This window comes from Ovis canadensis, chromosome 8, assembly GCF_042477335.2.
Source record: "Ovis canadensis isolate MfBH-ARS-UI-01 breed Bighorn chromosome 8, ARS-UI_OviCan_v2, whole genome shotgun sequence".
Classification (NCBI taxonomy): Eukaryota; Metazoa; Chordata; class Mammalia; order Artiodactyla; family Bovidae; genus Ovis; species Ovis canadensis.
In genome coordinates, this window is record NC_091252.1 from 31,800,996 (window position 1) to 31,821,469 (window position 20,474).

At 33.7% G+C, this 20,474-nt stretch overlaps 1 protein-coding gene across 1 annotated transcript in view; it reads right to left on the minus strand.

Moving 5' to 3' along the window:
• Window positions 1–3,755: 3,755 nt before the first annotated feature.
• KPNA5 (karyopherin subunit alpha 5) overlaps window positions 3,756–20,474 on the minus strand; it is a 49,237-nt gene continuing 32,518 nt past the window's right edge. Inside the window, exons 8-14 of the mRNA XM_069599185.1 lie at window positions 19,442–19,541; window positions 15,309–15,472; window positions 12,961–13,039; window positions 10,911–11,036; window positions 9,983–10,110; window positions 7,450–7,628; window positions 3,756–4,939 (exon numbers count right to left, since the gene is read on the minus strand). Of these exons, the coding sequence (XP_069455286.1) occupies window positions 4,752–4,939; window positions 7,450–7,628; window positions 9,983–10,110; window positions 10,911–11,036; window positions 12,961–13,039; window positions 15,309–15,472; window positions 19,442–19,541 (964 nt within the window). The 3' untranslated portion in view covers window positions 3,756–4,751. The remainder of the gene's footprint in view (window positions 4,940–7,449; window positions 7,629–9,982; window positions 10,111–10,910; window positions 11,037–12,960; window positions 13,040–15,308; window positions 15,473–19,441; window positions 19,542–20,474) is intronic.

Consider the following 20,474-nt stretch of genomic DNA (forward strand, 5'->3'; position numbering starts at 1 on the left):
AAGGGGCACAGGATTCATCCCTGGTTGGGAAACTAAGATCCCACATGCCTCGGGAACAAAAGTAAAACAAACTTCCCCTACCACACATCACGATGTAGTCACAAAACAGAATAGTGAACAGCAAAGAGAATGAACAAACCACACATACATGCATCAACATGAATCTCAAAAAATGTTAACATTGAGCCAAAACCCCAAACTCCCAGATATAGAAAATATATGTAAACTTCCAGTTTACACATTTAGAAAACAGATAAGTGAGGCTATATTTCTTAGGGATATATACACACGAGATGAAACAATGAAGAAAAGCACAAGGATTATTAATAAAATCCAGAGTAATAGTTACAAGGGACTGATAATAATTAAATTGGATGGTGAATACACAGGAGTTTTATTATTCAACTGTCTTCTTACACATTATTCTCTTTGTGTATTTTATAATAAAACAATTTAGAAGGTGGAATGCTCAGAAAATAATGATTCAAGTTAAACCCCTAAAATTTTGCCATACTTTTTTAAACAGTTTAAAAAAACAACCATGACTGAAAGGGAACAAGAGGGATCCCTCAAAAGTAAAGCTGTCTGAAGTTTAGAACTCCCAATTTTTAAATAACAGGTACTTTTGAGCATTACACATTAAATTCCCCAAATTGCCTACTGCTTCCAAATTTAAATGTTTATGCAAAAGCTAGGTGGGCTGCCGTCTATGGGGTCGCACAGAGTCAGACACGACCGAAGTGACTTAGCAGTGGCAGCAGTGAGCATTTTAAGCTTTTTACTTGGTGGGGTTGCTCCCAATCAACATTTTAGTTCTGGTGGTGCTGTACAGCAATGCTTGCAAGTGCAACTATTTGAAAATTTTATTTCATAAGAATGGAAAATTGAAATGTTAAAGTGACTAATAATGATATGATGTATGTGTCTCTTAAAATTGCAGACGGCTTTATTGAGAGCAAGAAACCCTAAAAATAACTGACATAACTACTTTTACTACTCTATGATTAACAAAGTTTCAAATACTGAAGGAAATGAGGCCAGATGAAGCAAAAACAAAAAAAAATGGTAGTAGAATAAGAAAATAAAAACACTAAACTAGGGGCGGAGGCTAAGCTTGGCTACTGTGTGATTTCGTGTTTCAGAGCACACTAAGAAAGTTTAAATCAGATATTCCCTTCTATTTCCATATATTAGGTTTAAAACTCTAAGACTTAAATAAATGCAGTGCGTTGCATTAAAATAATAGAAAAGGAAAAATAATCTCAGCTGAAACATGTGAATGTCTCATTAATTGCCAAGGCATGAGATACAAACATAAATTAGATACATCCTCCATTATAGTTGAATATATAAGTTCTAAAATAAACGCAACATACTACTTTATCAGATAGTCCTACTAACAAAATCTTACTGGTTTTAGAAAGGGGATGGAATTTTACTCAAGGGCATCTATTTTTGCTCCGTTAGGAATACACAATCCTAAGTGAGAACAAATGAAACAGACACGCTTATATAAATGCAATTGTAAAATAGCATTTTATTGTTTTTAATATAGTGCTGTAACATTTCATAATATTGCATATTACTCAAATGTTGATTTTTTTTTTTAGTCAAGAACATCTTCCCCATCCCACTTCCCAATCAGAACTTAAAGACACATTATCCTTCTAGAGCTCTATCATATGGGCTCCTAATATGTTACATTCTGTGAAACAGTAATGCTATAAACTAAAATGAATAAAGGTTAACAATTACTTTGATTTCACAGTTTCACAAAGCAGCTGAATTTAGAACAGCAACAAAAATCCACTAAGACTTTGTATTGTAATTACTTTTTCCATAATGCTCCTTCTTAAGAGAAGAAAAAATATGAAGGCAAAGGTACTGTTTTGTCCAACAAAAGTCCTTTATCAACAAATCAATCTTTATCTGCATATAGGTTTTACAGTTACCAAATGATATGCTGTTTCTGTGCCAGCAGATTTTACTACACTTTTTTTGTTTTTATTTTTTGCTTTCCTGTTCTAGTGCTACCAATAAGTGAACAAAATGACACTAAAAATTAAGTTCTAGAAACAGTTTTCAAAATAAAACTGATAGTAAAAACACCCGGGTCATTGAGTCAAGTACTTACAAATATAAAACAAGTAAGCATAATTGCATAGATTAGCTAGGAAAAATTCAAATTCAGACAAAACTAAAACACCAAATTTAATTAAACGTAAAGGACTCTTTCAAGTATTTTTTTTAATTTCTGCATTAATGTTGCATGCATTGCCCTTTAGAACATGTTTTCTTTTCTTTTTTTTGGCACAGTTTCTCTCGGATTTAAATATAATAAAGCTTAGGAAAGCAAGTTGAAAAAAGAAAAAAATTTCCCACAAGGGCCAGGGAAGATTAAGGAAAATACATTTTGGAGCATTTAAAATAGCACATTTGAAAAGAGTAGTCATATTAAGAAAAAATTTAGAAACAAGTATTTGCTAGTATTGGTTCAATAAAGTTATTACCATACCAATAGCGGGTCCATATTGCCCCTTGCACTTAAATCTAATCAAATCAATTATCCTAGTAACAGATCCAATGAATTAAATATAATTTTTGTATATAAATGCCTAAAATATGGTCAAATTCTATACTTAGAGGTATAATGCTTGCTTTACTGGGAAAAAATTTAAAATTAAAGGCCATTCTATTATTTCCATTATTTTTCCTTCTGTAAGAACTATTTTGTTTGAAAGATGTGGCTTAGAGATTTATTAATCTAAATCTCCTAAACTGACTACAGGGTCCTCAAAATAAAAGCAGGCACAGCTGGTTAGTTTATGAATTATGCTGCATTATCAAGTTCAATTGATTAGAAAGAGTGGAATACCCTGTCACCTGATACTTATACTATCAGCATCACAAAAAAGTGTTGATCTGATAAATTCACCATCAGTTTGGTAATCTTTAATATAACTACCCTGTTCTTTTGAATATACACATACTGAACTTCATAACTTCTACTACAATAAAAAGGGCACAGATACAATACTCTACTTAACAATATAAAAGAGGTTTGGCAGATGCAGTCAGCATTATGGACACCATTTAAACCTGTAGTCTATAGCCTGTAGGTTTTAAGTGTCTTGCCAAAAGCTTAGTTTCATGATATATAATTTTACAAAGTGTCATACTATTTAAAAGTACTTCTGTATACATTTTCTTCTTGTTAACATGCCTCTGATTTCCAGCAGAAACATTATAAATGATACCATAAATGAAATCTTTCTTTACAGAATAGACTATGAGTCATATCAAAAATGCTTTTAGTTTCTATCTTAAAACAGCAATAAACTAATTTTTAAATAAGTATTTTAGATATATAACTGGAAATGTAAATAGCCTGTATATAACTATAAATGAAAAGACTGAGCTCAACAGTACCATATCTGCTTAGAAAACTACCAAGTATAGTACCGTGAAAAAAAACACATATGACACATGCATATATATGGATCTATAAATAAATATATATATATAATTTTCTATTGAAACTTTTTTAAGTTTCACAATATGAAGAGGTTTTTGCTGTTAATACATAAACACTTACATTATATTAACCAATCTGATACAAATGTAATCTAATACAATGGTACATTGATAAGCAGCAGTATGACCCTTTGAGTATTACCAAAGGGGAAAAAAATCCTAATATAGGTTTCAACCAATTAAAGAAGCCTTCGTAATTTTCATTAGTATCATCCTTTTGTGTCCAAACAGTAAGTACATTTAATAAAATTTAATACATAACAAGGTGATTTCTTCAGGAAAATTTTGCCATTCAAGTACCTAAGTTCATTATTACACAGAAAGTGAAACTTCTCAATTACTGCTCTGAAAAATCAGAGAAAGGAATACAGTATTATTTTTGCTATGCAGCACTACTTTAGATTCATAATGGCATCTCTATCATGATGCTCTCTAAAATGAGCAGTGAAAAAATAAAAAAGCACTATTTCAAAAATGTTAGCATATTTGGTCAAAATATAAAATATAGCATTTATATGTTAAAAACAAATATTTAAATGTTGTGTAATTATTTTAATGTGTTCAATATGAAGAACAGCTTCTCTCTTCACAATTGCTACATTTTAATTATCAGTACAATATTTTTCCTATATTTTATAAGTAACTTTTACAGGTTTTGTCCAACCTTTTTTTTTTTTTTTGCAAAGTATAACCTAGAGCACAGTGATTTATAATTTCTGGTAACACCTATCTTTACATTCTAATTTAGCCTTTTCTCTATTTCACGCTTCTGAAGCTTTTTTGTTTTGTTTTTGCTTTGAGAGGTAGATTTAGTAGAGAACGGGAATGTCCAACACTGCCAAAATGCAATTATCAACAGCTGTACTGTTAATGTGCAGTTTCCAAGAGCGCTAGAAAAATTCAGAACCATTATTGTCATACTTTACCAAAATTCTCCTTCTCAGGCTTAAATTATTAAATAATGTATTTAACTGTTCTCAGATAGACACAAAAAAAGATAAAACAATGAAAGATATATATACAGGCAGGCCAACATAACAACAAAACTATAATAAAAGGTTGCATATGAATGGAAACTTTTGTTTTGCTTTCTAAAAGTGCATCTTCTTTGTTTTTTTGTTCTACACAAAAACACATCAAATATTCCTACTGACAATGCAAGAAAGGGGAGATATGTAAAGCTACCCTTCTTAGCCATTAATTTACCTCCTACCAAGTTAAAGTTGGAACCCTTCCATTGGTGCTTCCTGCTGCTGAAATACAAACTGTTGCTGATTTTCATCCACTTGAGGTACAATACTGGGGTCATCATCTTCTACACCAAAGTAATGTTCAATCAGATCAAAAGCCTTTTGGTAAATTTCCTGATTTTCATGGCTTTGCAGAAATTCAATTTTATCTAGACCTATTATATAAAGCATATATATAAAATCAAAGTTATTACTCAGATTTCAACATATATTTAAATCAAAATAATGAATCAATAGATCACCAGTCCACTGTCAATGGAACTGTTATTTTTAATCTAATTTAAAAAATTAAAACATAATTTTTAAAGGTTGTATTCCATTTACAGTTATTACAAAACATTGGCTATATTCCCTCTGTTGTACAATACATCCTTGAGCCTATCTTACCCAATAATTTGCACTCCACCCCCACTGGTTGCACTGGTAACCACTAGTTTATATGAGTCTACTTCTCTTTTGTTATAGTCACTAGTTTGTAGCATTTTTTAGATTACACATTTCAGTGATTCTGTAGCTTTTATCTGATTTTTGCATATAATGATAGTCAATACTTATGCTTTATAGTTCACAAATAAAAATATTGGGCAATAAGGTATGAAGAGTAAGCATAGGCTGGGCAGTAGGAAGATCATAGAATCCACCCTTCTAGTTCTATGATTTTTCCCAAATAAGTTTGATTCCTCTGTACTTCAGTTTCTGAATTTTAAAATGACAGTTTTAGATCATGTAAACTCCACAAGTTGTTTCCAGGGTAATCATGTTAAATAAAAAGCACAAAAAGGGAAAGCAACAAAACAACAACAACAACAACAAAGCCCTAAAATTAATGAGGAAACTAACAATAAGTTCTCTCACAGAATAAGCCAAAGTGTATCAATAAGGAATAAATGAATACTATTTGTAAATCCAATACAGTTTATAAGTGAAACTTAACCCATTTTCATAGTGTAAGGAGAATCTACAGTGTTTTATTTTACTGCTCACAAGAAAATAATCCACATGTAAGTCTGGATGATGCTAAAAGTATTTTTCACTTAATTATAGATAAACCTCTTCAATTTGTTGCAGGATATAAATATATCAAGTAATCATATCTATATATACTCATAGAATAGCTTAAACTCTAGTATAACTTGGGGCCAAAATAATGATTGTAGCAGGAAATATTCTTAAATCAGCGATTAATATCTTTCATTTATATGATGTCTTAACCAGTGACATTATGTAATTTGAAATAAAGGCAAAGTGGTCTCCCAGGTGTGGTTGAATGGATATAATAGGATTTAAGACAGAAAGTGAATATTTAATGGAAATATACTGAAAGGAAAAAGAACTGACTTAGATTCATGCCTCATCTGGAAATAAATTCCATGGTCTTGGTTACAGTTGTTTGAATTCTGGATCTGATGCCAAACACAAAGGACAAGAAAGTAAAAATAAACAAGTGGGACCACATTAAACTAAAAAACTTCTGCACAGCAAAGGAAAACATCAGCAATATGAAAAGATAACCTAGGAAATGAGAGAAAGTATTTGTGAATCATATACCTAGTAGGGGGTTAATATCTAAAATATATAAAGAACTCATATAACTCAATACCCCAAAACCAAACTGATTAAAAAATGGGCAGACAATCTGAATGAACATTTTTTCAAGGGAGATACACAGATGCCCAATAGGTATAGGACAAGATGCTCAACATTATTAATCATTAGGGAAATGGAAATGAAAACCACAATAAGATTTCACCTTACACCTGTTAGAATGACCACTGTCAAAAAGATGAGACAGAAAGTGTTGGTAAGGATGTGGGAAAAGGAAACCCTTGTGTACTATTGGTGGGAATGTAAACTGGTGCAATCCCTATGGATAACAATATAGATTATATGGCAGTTCTAGTTTTAACTTTTCACATTTATTTCTTAAAATATAATCCAGCAATTTCACTTCTTGACATTTATCTCAAGAAAATGAAAAAAAAAATGAACTCAAAGATATTATGAACCCCTGTGTTCACTTCAGCATTATTTACAACAGCCCAGACATGGGAGCTATCTTATCTATCAAAGAATGAATTGATAAAGAAACTGTGGTACATATACACACAACACATACACATACAGAGGAACAGTATTCAGTTTTTTTAAAAAAGAAGAAAACCTTGCCATCTGCAACAACCTGGATGGACCTTGGGGGCATTACACTCACTGAAACAAGTCACAGATACAGACAAATACCCTATAATCTCACTTATATGCAGAATCTAAACAAACAAAAACAAAGAGCTCAGAGTAAGTGCATTGATACAGGATACAGACTGGCTGTTGTCAGAGACAGGAGGTGAGGGGTTGAATTAAATGGGTGAAAGGGGCTGTCAAAAGGCACAAACTTCTAGTCTGTATAAGCTTTGGGGAAGTAATATACAGTGATGGGGACCACATTTAATAATACTGTAATATATATATGAAAGCTGCTAAGAGTAAATCTGAAGAGTTCTCACTACAAGAAAAAAAATTTTAACTATGGTGACATGAACTATAATTATTACATTCATTTTGCAGTATACACAAATACTGAATCATTATGTTATATACATGAAACCAATGTGTCACTTGGATCTCAATTAAAACATTGATAGCAATATAAATTTTACTGAATGCTCACCATATGCTTCTTCAATGAGTGCACAGTATGGATTAATGCCTATTCCATTCTGCTTAGATTCTTGTTCCCCAAGCCGTAAAATATTTTCAAGTCCATTTAAAGCCACTTGAACTATTTTAGAGTCCATAACAGTCAACAGATCACAAAGTGGTTTAATGCAGCCTAAGGCTACCAAATACCTTCAGAATAATTAAAAAAAAATGTGGAGGAGAAACATTTTAAAATACTTAAATATTTATAGCAATGACATGAAAACATTCTTCAGTGAAATGTTACATAAACACTTAAGTATTCTTAAAAATACTTAAATTTTTACTTATATAGGAACCTGAAAAATCTTACTCTTATTTTCATAATTTAACATAATTAGCAATTAATGGTTTACAAATATTATAAAAATACATATAAGCAAATTGGTACTTATAGTTGTTTTTGCATAGCATATGAGTGCGAAGTATAGTTGGCTCAAGGTTTGTTTTTGTTTTAAAGGTTAGTTAGCCCGTATAACACATGAAGCCATATCGGGGTAGGTAGAAATGAAGACGGAAAAGAAACACCTAAATCAAACTGAAAGAAATTTTCCACAGAAACAATCGTAGTTAATGTTCTAAAATATAGGCTGTGTTTCAGAAGCACAGAAGGCTTCTAGAAGCAAAACAGGCCATGTTGTGAATAATCTTAATAAACAATGATCACAAAAATTGTTCTACTCATTTCCTAATGCTTTTTCCTTTTCTAGTTATTAGATCTTTAAAATAGCTAATTTCTTCACCTGGCAAAAAGTCCATATTAAGCATGCTCTAAAGTCCATGTTAAACATGCTCTGAAGCCAAACTGCATGGTTTCAAGTCCTAATCCCACTCCTCATTAGTTGTGTGCTTTTGTGTAACCTCTCTGTGCCTCAGTTTCCACATCAAAAGTGGAAATAATAATAGTTCTAAACTAGAATGTTGCTGTGAGAATACTGCAAATATTCAGTGGAAGTTAGTTTTCATCCCCACCTCTTTTAAATGTGCATATCTTCACTGGAATACTCACTTGCCATATCCTAACCTGTGACTGATCAAATATAACTGCTGAATGAATAACTATCTCATAGTTATAAAGTTAATGGAAATAAAATACATGAAAGCATCCGATGTACTACTGATGCTCAACAACTGAAATGACTTAGCATAACAACTAGCAGTCAATAAAAATTAGTGATATGAATGCTGAACCTTATCTGAGATCAAGTCTTCTTCCCCTATATGTAGAGTTAAAGAAATGATGGAAATGGCTAGAAAAATAATTATCTCAATTTGGACACCTGAGTCACACTAATACATTTTAAGGAACAGACACAAAGATGAAAATAAATTGAAAAATAAAATACAACTGTTTATAAACTGTTTACAAACTTTGGGCCCCAAAACAGACAAAAATAACATCAGCATCAAAAAAATATACAAGTTAGAACAAATGAAAGATCTTATTTTATTACTATTTGTAATTCATGACACAAATGAAATGAAAATAATACTGATTAAATCAGAGGAGGAATGAAAAATAAAAGGCAGAGACAGATGGTATCAACATATCTGAGAAAAGAAAATAACAGTAGAAATGAAGGCAATAATAGACAATGATCTCCCAAAAAGTAGATTTCAAAATCCTCCTAGTGATTTATAGATTGGCATAGCAGCCTAACTTCTTTTGTATAAATTAAGAATTAAATAAATATGTATTAGAAAATATTTCCTAAATAAGCACTTCAAGAAACCAAAGAAGTATCGAGTTTCAAGAAGTGATCCTCACAACAAGAAGATTCTGTAGAAAGTCAGGCTTTTCTAGAACGGCAAAGTAGAACTTTCCTATGGAGGAAAAAAGAGTGAAAGCAGGGAATTCTCTGGCAGTCAAGTGGTTAGAATTCTGTGTTTCCACTGCAGGGGATATGGATTTGATCCCTGTCCAGGAACTAAGATCCCGCAAACCACACAAAGCAGGAAGAAAAAAAGGTGACAGCAGAAAAGAGAATACCGATAATAAAAATTGATGATGATTACAAATAATAATGATAATAGCTAATCTTAGTAGAGAGCTTAATGTTTAGGCACCATGCTAAAGCACTGTAAGACTGTAAGTGTGCAAATTACATTTAATTGTCAATATACTACCATAACGTACTATCCATTATTCAATCATTTAAAAAATTGAAGACAATCATGGATTAGAGACATGCATGAGATTTTAATGGTCAAAAAAATACTTATTGCCCATAATAGTATAGTTTTCAAATTAACATATACTTCTTTTTCAGATTTTTAATCTCTGATTTTTCATAGTTTGCCTAGGAGAATATCAATTATACTTTGACAAAAATAAACCACTGTGAATGAATAAAAGATATAATAAATGCTATCATTTCACATTAGAAATGCTTATAAAACTTACTTAGAAATAATGTTTTAGTCTTATCAACAAATAAAAAGTATGTATTATTCCAAATTTTGTCCTATTTATATTTAAAAAACAATTAAAAAACTTTTTTCACCTGATCTGTTCTGGAGTGCCTCCTGATGTTGCATTAGTTATAGCCCAAGCTGCTTCTTTCCTAGTGCGAAACTCTGCTTTCTGAAGAATCTCAATTAAAACAGGAAAAATATTTGCATCTATAACAGCCTGAGGAGAAAAAATGATATAGCATAATCATTGCAAATAGTGTCTTATAAATATTATGAAGTAGAAGAATCTTGAAACTTGTTGGCTTTAAAACGTCAGACTTTTTGGAAACACCTTTAGAAATAATTTATTTCTAAATTTTCAACAAACTTTCACATACTTTCCTTTAAAGACTGGAAAATATATTAGCAGAATATAAATTTTAAAGATGATAAAGCACAGGCTGGTCATTGATCAAGATGAAATTAGTATTAATGACTCAAGCAGCTTGATGGGACACTAATAAATCACTATTTAAAAGCACTGAGAGGAAGATTATTGCCTAGTGTGTTAGTTGCTCAGTCATGTCTGATTCTTTGTAACCCCATGGACAGTAGCCCGTCAGGCTCCTCTATCCATGGGATTTTCCAGGCAAGAACACTGGAGTGGGTAGCCATTCCAAGAATACTGGAGTGGGTAGCCAATCTTTCCAACCCAGGGATCAAACCTGGGTCTCCTGCAGGCAGGTTCTTTACCATCTGACCCACCAGGGAAGTCCAATCATTGCTGATATTGAAACCTAATGAAATTCAAGCTCTTCTTAATGACTGTTACATGTCAGGCACTATACTAGAATACCTACAACAGGTAAATGTTATTATTTTAGAGGAGGAAAATTCAGTTTCTATAAAAAACTTTTCAAGGATCTTTTGAGAAAATGTTTTTAGTAACTCACTAAAAATATCACTGATAAAATGCCGACTTTTGTCCAAAATAACTCCTGAGGTCTCCTTTTTTTTTCAGATATGAAAGCTGTTTACCTGAATCTGAGCTCTGTTTCCAGCAGTGATATTTGAAACAGTCCAGCAGGCTTCTTTTCTGATTGACTCCTTTGAGCTACTCAATAAGTGTAAAAGACAGGGTAAAGCAGAGCAATTCAAAATTACCTAAAACAACAATAACAAAATGAAAAGTTTTATTGGAAAAGAACTACACAAAAATATACTATTTAGAAACACAATAATAATTCTGGAAAATGTATTAAGAAAAAAGAAATTTCTCTCAAAGTAAAACTTAGTTAGGCACTTGCTGTCTTCTACTCTCCCAATTTGCCAAAACTTGGTGTAGTGAAGTGCCCTGTTCTCCATCCACTCATTTGCAAATATGAAGAAAACAGAGGTGTGCCCTTCAAGTTTACAAATACATTCAGAGCTCAACTGACACAACTATTTGAACAGAGATTTAGTGATTGGTCAGGATCCAACCACTTAAGTTTTGCCAAATAAATTAATGGGGAAAATGTATCTATATTTATACCTCAAACAGTTTGAATGTATCCAACTCCGTAACTGTTAAGAAAGTGTCTATTAAGAAATTGTTAAGAAATGTGTATATTAAGTCTATTTGTTTCATTAAAATTTATACTGTCCTATTTTCCTTTTGTAAGTAAGTACAGTTTGCTTCCCTGGTAGCTCAGCTGGTAAAGAATCTGCCTGCAATGCAGGAGACCCTGGTTCAATTCCTGGGTCAGAAGATCCTTTGGAGAAGGGAAAGACCACCCACTCAAGTATTCTTAGGAGCTTCCCTAGTGGCTCAGACAGCAAAGAATCTGCCTGTAATGCAGGAGACCTGGGTTCGATCCCTGGTTTGGGAAGATCCCCTGGAGGAGGGCATGGCAACCCACTCCAGTATTCTTGCCTGGAGAATCCCATGGACAGAGGAGCCTGGTGGGCTTCAGTCCATGGGGACACAAAGAGTCGGACATGACTGAGGGACTAAGCACAGCATGGTTTGCTTTGTCTCTTTACATTCTTTATTTCACAGCAAGATTAATTATGCTCCATTTTCACAATAACCACAATGATTTACATTAAGTTTACTTGGTGAAGAACATATGAAGCAGTGCACCAAAATTCTGCTGAAAACAGTGTATGTGTGGAAGTGCATTTTATTTTAAAGAGCTCTTTTAAATTAATAATTATCAATTACTAAAGATCTACTGTTTAATAACTAAATATCTAAATATGACTTCAAAAGACTAAAACTTAAAGAATGTAGATTAGAATATATAGTTCATGATAGCAATGGATAATTTAATGTTTCTGAGTTTAAGTTTGTATCTTTAAGAAAGAATATTCCAGATCTGAAATCAGTTTGACATCACACCTTTTTTTTAAGTCTCACCATCATCCAAGACAGGCAAACACACACGTAGACACACACAGACACACAGACATGCAGACACAGACACACAGTTAGTTATCAATGTGGGAAAATGTTTCCTTGCTATCCCTCCTTCAACTCTCATAATCTAGTTTTCAATCTATTACATTGCATTTCCAACCCAACTTTTAACCTGTAAACATCTCCTAAGCAGTTTCTTTTCCAGCCAAGTTTAACACCTCTTAATCGTAACTCACACATGTGTGCCTCTACCTTATGACCACATAAATTTCTTCCAGTCTACTGAAATTCTTCTCCAGCAGTAATTCCAACTCCTTTATGGAATCGACAAAGATTTCTCAGCACACCAATTTAAAAAAAATTTATAGTATTTAAGGACAAATCAGTTCTCAGGAAACATACTACCTTAGGTAATTTGCTTTATTTCATTATATATTTTTTCCTCAACTGAAATGTAAACCCCTCAAGAGCCAAAGTCCTATCCTATACTTCTTTACATTGATATAGGTCTACGATAGTGCCTTCATATAGGGGTATTTGAGATGGATTACTTATTACTGAGAATATACTTACTGACATGTAACAGATGCCTGCATAATTATGGTAATACTAACATCTTGATTAACATGATAAACTTCTTAAAAGTTCCTTATGTTACCAATTTATCATATTAAAGTCTGAACTCACCTGTGTTTGAATATCATCACCAGTCACAATATTACCAACTGCTCTTAATGCAGGTGATACAACTTTATAATCATTGTGCCTAAAAGTAATAAAAATATGAACTTATATTCTATATTAAAATTTACAAAAAATTTGCAAAAATAGTACAGAAAACTCCTCCATACTCTACCAGAGATCCTTTTCAAGTTTCACTAATTTTCCCAGTAATATTCCTCTAACAAAGAAATCTAACCCAGAATCATGTGTTGTACCCATGTCTTTCCAGTCTCTTTGAAGTCAAAAGAATTCCTTAGTTTTCCCTGTGACAATCAAAAGCTAATTATTTGGTTTTGTTCAGGGATTAAGATGAAGTTATATGCTTTTGGCTGAGATATCAGAAATGCTATAGTCTTTTCATTACATAGTATTATATGGCATATGGTATCTATTTTGTCCACTATAGTGGCACTGGCCTCTGTCACTTAAATAAGATGGTGTCCATCAGATTTCTTCACTACTGTTTTTCCCCTTATAGTGTTTTGTGAGAAAATAATACTTTTAGACTATGTAAAATACCATTCCTTAATCCACTTTCACCACTAACTTTAGCATATTCTGATATTTATTGTCTGAATTAATAATCATTATTGTTGCCAATGATGAGTTTCTAATACTATCACTTACACTATATATCTTTTTTTTAAATCTATTGATCTATCTACTTATTTAAGTGTGGACTTATGGATTGCTATTTTATTCAAAAAAGTTGTAATGTTACTACAATTTATTTCAATGTTCAAATCATTCCAGGTTTAAACTGTAGAAGTCCCTTCAAGTGGCCTTCTGTGTCCTTTTGATATTTCTCTCCTCTTTGAGCTAGAGAAGGCAATGGCAACCCACTCCAGTACTCTTGCCTGGAAAATCCCATGGATGGAGGAGCCTGGTAGGCTGCAGTCCATGGGGTCGCAAAGAGTTGGACATGACTGAGTGACTTCACCTTCACTTTTCCCTTTCATGCATTGGAGAAGGAAATGGCAACCCATTCCTGTGTTCTTGCCTGGAGAAACCCAGGGATGGGGGAGCCTGGTGGGCTGCTGTCTATGGGGTCGCACAGAGTCGGACAAGACTGAAGCAACTTAGCAGCAGCAGCTTCTTTGAGCTCTCAATACTTTCTGGGTTCATCTTGCCTTTTTTTTTTTAATGCCCAACCCTGGTATTAGTCATTTTTCAAGAACTCATGACTCTACTTGATGAAAGCAGTGTTTAAAAACCAAGACTTGTGCATTTGGTGTGCTCATCTTGTTAGTATAGGTTTGTCACTGCTCTCAGGCCCTCTAAGAGGAAACATATACACACATACATGTATATTTACATATTTATTTATTTCTATCTCTTTATGATGAAAGCCATGAGGCCACATTGATACCGTTACTTCTGATCTAGCACCATAAGATTATTCTGGCTTTTCTCCTTTCCATACATCTATCTCCATTTTCTAAGAATAAGAAGCTGGCTTCCATTATCACAACCTCCCTATGTATGACCAGCTTCTGATTCAGCTAGACTGCTATCAGGTACTGGTTCCAATTCCTGCTCCAGCCTGCTTATCTGCTCTGCTCTAGTGGGTGTCATCGTCAGTATGGGCCCTGATCCGATCCCTCGGTCGCACTGTGTTCCCCTCTTCCTCAGATGCTGTCTTCAAGCTAGGGTCACAACCTCTTACTGAACCTCTCTTTTGTACCATCTTCCTTGTTTGAGACTACCTGATGACTATTTGAAAGAAGAAAAAAGGCAGAAAAATAACACACTTTTTCAAAAGAAGAGGATGAGGAAACTAAAATAATCTTTTTAAAACAAGTTTTCTTACAAGTTTTTAATTTCTTTCATAGAAAATCTGTTCTTTTAAATAAAGTAGCAACAATAGCCCAGCAAAGAAAAACATGATCTCTAATACAAGCAAAATACTAAATATTTTTCACTGCATGGACACATACACAAATTGATTACTGTAATGAACAGTTAACTAGATTATTGGTTCTGTGAGAGCAGAACTGTGTTCCATACATTATTAACATATTGCACAACACTCTAGCAGGTGATAGGCATTCAATAACTACTTGGTGAATTAAGTCCTGCCCATTTATGAAGAGATTAGTAAAATTCATTAACAAACTGATTAGTTCCAAATAGAGGATATAAAAGCTAAGTTTAAGGGTCAGATTTTCAGTATTTCAGCTATTCTGCAGAGTGGATTCAGTAGCTTTTCAATCCTTCCTGAAGTTCGTAACTCGAGATGTTTAGAAGACCATTACTCTAACTGCTAAACTTAAAACACAATCATATACTTATTAACCATAAATTATAGTTACATCAAAAGTTCCACCAATCTTCGACAGACTCCAGAATCAATGACTGCTTGAATTTTATCATTGGATCCATCGGAAAGATAAGAAAGGGCCCAACATACATCTGCTAACACATCTGGGTCACTGCTAAATAACAATCGTGACAGGACATTTAAGCAAGGTGAAACCTGGAAGGGAAGAAAGAACCAGTATTTAAAATTTTTCTCTATCCAAAACAGTTTCTTCAGGAAAATAATTTCTACTCAGTTTAAAATCATTTTAAATACAAAATTTAAGTTAGAAAAATATCAGAGAAATTAAGACATTCCACTGTTAAAATTATGATCGTGAAAACTACATATAAACATGAAACTGATTATGATTCCTATTTATCTTATACTGGATAAGTTATTTGGCAAAGTTTGTAAAAATAATTATGTATTAGGGATCTCCTATGTCTGAGTCATATACCACACCTCTACTATGATTTAAAAAACAATGAAGTCCTACAGAGTTCTAGTTTTAAGAAAACAAAATAAAAACATTTTTGCCCCACTGTCTTCTCAGAAACTAGAAAAAGAAGAAATAGAAATACAAATTCCATCTTTGAGGAGTCCAGTAGACATTTATAATCCTGACTACAACTGGGAAGCTACAGAAACTGAACTCTGGGGTACAGTTCATAGAAGAGGCTGAAATGAAACACTGGACTGTAAACTAGAGAGATTAAGAAAACATGGTTTTGCTACCCAATTAGTCTACAGTGAAGCTCGTAAGATGATGAACCTATATACCCATCTTTCAATCAGCATTTAGTTCCTGCCTCTGGAGTATTTCCAGAGTGTCAAGGATCACCAGCTGTATGAGAACCTCTAGTAGGGAAGAAATCAAAACAAACAGACCATAAACAAAATGAAGGAGACATCAGAAAAAAAGAAAAATTAAAAAATTATAAACCCACACATAAGACAATTTGCTGAAGTCATAAAAGAACAAAAATTTACATAAAGATGAGCAATCAAAGAATAAAAAATACTATTCTTGAAGATATAAAATATGATTGTAAAAATAAAAATTTAAAAACTTTGCATGATAAAATAATTTCTCTCAGAAAATCACAAAAAATTTACTTAACAAAAGTCTAATGAAAGAAAAAGACTCCTAACTTTAAGAATTTTATACTTTAGAGGAAGAAAGATTTTTTAAAATATAAATAAATCAACAAATAAACACATATTATATTAAAAGGTACTGACAAAAAAGAGTAAAATGTGGAGGTCAGTGGCTAGGGATGGTATAGATTATATTAAATATAGGAGTTAAGGTAGAGATTGAACAGGTAACTTTTAAGGAAGGACTTAAAGATGGAAATTAGGTAGATATTAAAGCAGTATTGCAGGTCAGGGGTTTTCAAAGTGTGGTTCTATGGACCCCTGGGGTATTCTTGAAACCATTCAGTTCAGTACAGTTCAGTCTCTCAGTTGTGTCCAATTCTTTGTGACCCCATGAATCGGAGCACACCAGGCCTCCCTGTCCATCACCAACTCCCAGAGTTCACTCAAACTCATGTCCATCGAGTCAGTGATGCTATCCAGCCATTTCATCCTCTGTCGTCCCTTCTCCTCCTGCTCCTAATTCCTCCCAGCATCAGAGTCTTTTCCAATGAGTCAGTCTTCACATGCGGTGGCCAAAGTTTTGGAGTTTCAGCCTCAGCATCAGTCCTTCCAATGAACACCCAGGACTGGTCTCCTTTAGGATGGACTGGTTGGATCTCCCTGCAGTCCAAGGGACTCTCAAGAGTCTTCTCCAATACCACAGCTCAAAAGCATCATTCTTCGGCACTCAGCTTTCTTCACAGTCCAACTCTCACATCCATACATGACCACTGGAAAAACCATACCCTTGACTAGACGGACCTTTGTTGGCAAAGTAATGTCTCTGCTTTTTAATGTGCTATCTAGGTCGGTCATAACTTTTCTTCCAAGGAGTAAGTGTCTTTTAATTTCATGGCTGCAATCACCATCTACAGTGATTTTGGAGCCCAAAAAAATAAAGTCTGACACTGTTTCCCCATCTATTTCCCATGAAGTGATGGGACCAGATGCCATGATCTTCCTTTTCTGAATGTTGAGCTTTAAGCCAATTTCTTCACTCTCCTTTCACTTTCATCAAGAGTCCTTTTAGTTCCTCTTCACTTTCTGCCATAAGGGTGGTGTCATCTGCATATCTGAGGTTATTGATATTTCTCCTGGCAATCTTGATTCCAGCTTGTGCTTCTTCCAGCCCAGTGTTTCTCATGATGTACTCTGCATAGAAGTTAAATAAGCAGGGTGACAATATATAGCCTTGACGTACTCCTTTTCCCCTTTGGAACCAGTCTGTTGTTCCATGTCCAGTTCTAACTGTTGCTTCCTGACCTGCATGTAGGTTTCTCAAGAGGCAGGTCAGGTAGTCTGGTATTCCCATCTCTTTTAGAATTCTCCACAGTTTATTGTGACCCACACAGTCAAAGGCTTTGGCATAGTCAATAAAGCAGAAACAGATGTTGTCTGGATCTCTCTTGCTTTTTTGAAGATCCAGTGGATTTTGGCAATTTGATCTCTGGTTCTTCTGCCTTTTCTAAAACCAGCTTGAACATCTGGAAGTTCACAGCTCACGTATTGCTGAAGCCTGGCTTGGAGAATTTTGAGCATTACTTTACCAGCATGTGAGATGAGTGCAACTGTGTGGTAGTTTGAGCATTCTTTGGCATTACCTTTCTTTGTGATTGGAATGAAAACTGACCTTTCCCAGTCCTGTGGTCACTGCTGAGTTTTCTAAACTTGCTGGCATATTAAGTGCAGTACTTTCACAGCATCATCTTTCAGGATTTGAAATAGCTCAACTGGAATTCCATCACCTCCACTAGCTTTGTTTGCAGTGATGCTTTCTAAGGCCCACTTGACTGCACATTCCAGGATGTCTGGCTCTCGGTGAGTGATCTCACCATCATGATTATCTGGGTCATGAAGACCTTTTTTGTACAATTCTTCTGTGTATTCTTGCCACCTCTTCTTAATATCTTCTGCTTCTGTTAGGTCCATACCATTTCTGTCCTTTATTGAGCTCATCTTTGCATGAAGTGTTCCCTAGGTGTCTCTAATTTTCTTGAAGAGATCTCTAGTCTTTCCCACTGTGTTGTTTTCCTCTATTTCTTTGCACTGATCGCTGAGGAAGGTTTTCTTATCTCTCCTTGCTATTCTTTGGAACTCTGCATTCAGATGGGAATATCTTTCCTCTTCTCCTTCGCTTTTCACTTCTCTTCTTTTCACAGCTATTTGTAAGGCCTCCTCAGCCATTTTGCATTTTTGCCTTTCTTTTCCATGGGGATGGTCTTGATCTCCATCTCCTGTATAATGTCACGAATCTCCATCCATAGTTCATTAGGTACTCTATCAGATCTAGTCCCTTAAATCTATTTCTCACTTCCACTGTATTTAGGGGGTCTTTAACGCCAAAACTATTTTCATAGTTATTATGTGTTAGCTTATACTAACATGGCTGGCCTTTTTCATTTTGTTGACATTTGTACTAAAAGTATAAAAACAATGGTGGGTAGTAAAATTATCAGCACATTTACACAAATCAAGGCAGTGATACCAAAACGTACCACAGATTGTTGTAGTCTTCACATCCATATACTTATAGTTAATAGTGGAGAGGGAGAATAATCCCAAAGAAGCAGTAAATATTACTAATTTTATTAAACCTCAATTCCTGAATATATTTCTTTTGAATATTGTGAGATAAAATAGAAAATACACATCAAGCACTTCTGCATATCAAAAAACTATGATGATGATCTCCACAAAATATATGCATTTGAGTTACAAGCTGAATTCGCTCTTTTATTTTCCCCATAGTAATACCATTTTTACTTAAAAGACTGACTCTTAATTGTTATTCAGTCAAATATTTCACAGACATTTTTCTTTGGGAAAATAAAACAAGTGAGCCTTTTCATTATGCATCTTTTGATTTTATGTATGTGCCAACACTGTCCAGTTAATTAAAAAATAATTACTAAAAAGAGTACAGTCCCTTCAATCTCTAAAAATCTATTATAAGGAGACTTATTTTTGTAGACAGATTCCTTAATTTGTGTACTTTACAAATACCTTACTAAAGTTTGGAGGAGGATTTTTGCCTCTACATAAATTTGAGAGGGCCCATACGGCATTTCTGGTTGTTGTAAGTCTGTTTGAACTTGTTAGTAACCTGCCAAGAAAAAGAAAAAAGGAACTGTCACTTTATATTCATTTTTCCTTTTCAGCTAGCTTCTACTATCATAACACAAAAGTTCTTAATATATCTTATAAGGAATCAAACTGATGTGGTAAAAGGAAAAGTGGGTTTTAAAGATTCATTATATTTCCAGAAAAAAAAAAAAAACCATTCAAAAGAAAAGTATCGTGGGAAATTGACTTAGTTATTTCTATATATTTTAAAAAGAATCCAGAGGGATGGGATAGGGAGGGAGGTGGGTTCAGGATGGGAAACACATGTACACACGTGGTGGGTTCATGTCAATGTATGGCAAAACCAATACAATACTGTAAAGTAATTAGCCTCCAAAGAAAATAAATTTATATTAAAAACAAAACCAAAAATAATTAAGAGTACATTATTAGATTACTTGTTTTTAACCATGAAAATAATGCACAATACAAATTCATTAAGTAAGGTATACAGAGTCAAATTGAATGAAGATCAGATATTAAGAAAAAATAGTTTTTGTTTTGTTTTTAACAAACTGCCTGTCTTAGTATTTCTATCTGCAACCTGCTAGCAAACTCCAAGAAGTACAGAGAATCTAGGTTTAGGAATTCTTATTCTAGAGTGACTTCGGCAAAAATGGTACAGGAGATAACCCTGGAGGCCTATCCTTCCCCAAATCACCAATTTTTTCAAACTGTGTTAGAATTAGCTCAATTAGAACTGTCCAAGATAGTAAATATTCATAGTAAGGAAGTAAACTTTTAATCAGGAAGGGGCCGAAATGTGGAAGGAGAGCTTTCTGGCAATATAACTTACCTTTTTATCCAATCCCCTCCCTAGCCTGGAAGCAGCCTTGAAGACAAAAGCTGGAGTTCCCACTGTGAGTTCTGTTTCCAAAAGGGTCTATGGAGACTTGTTTCCAAGTAATTATTG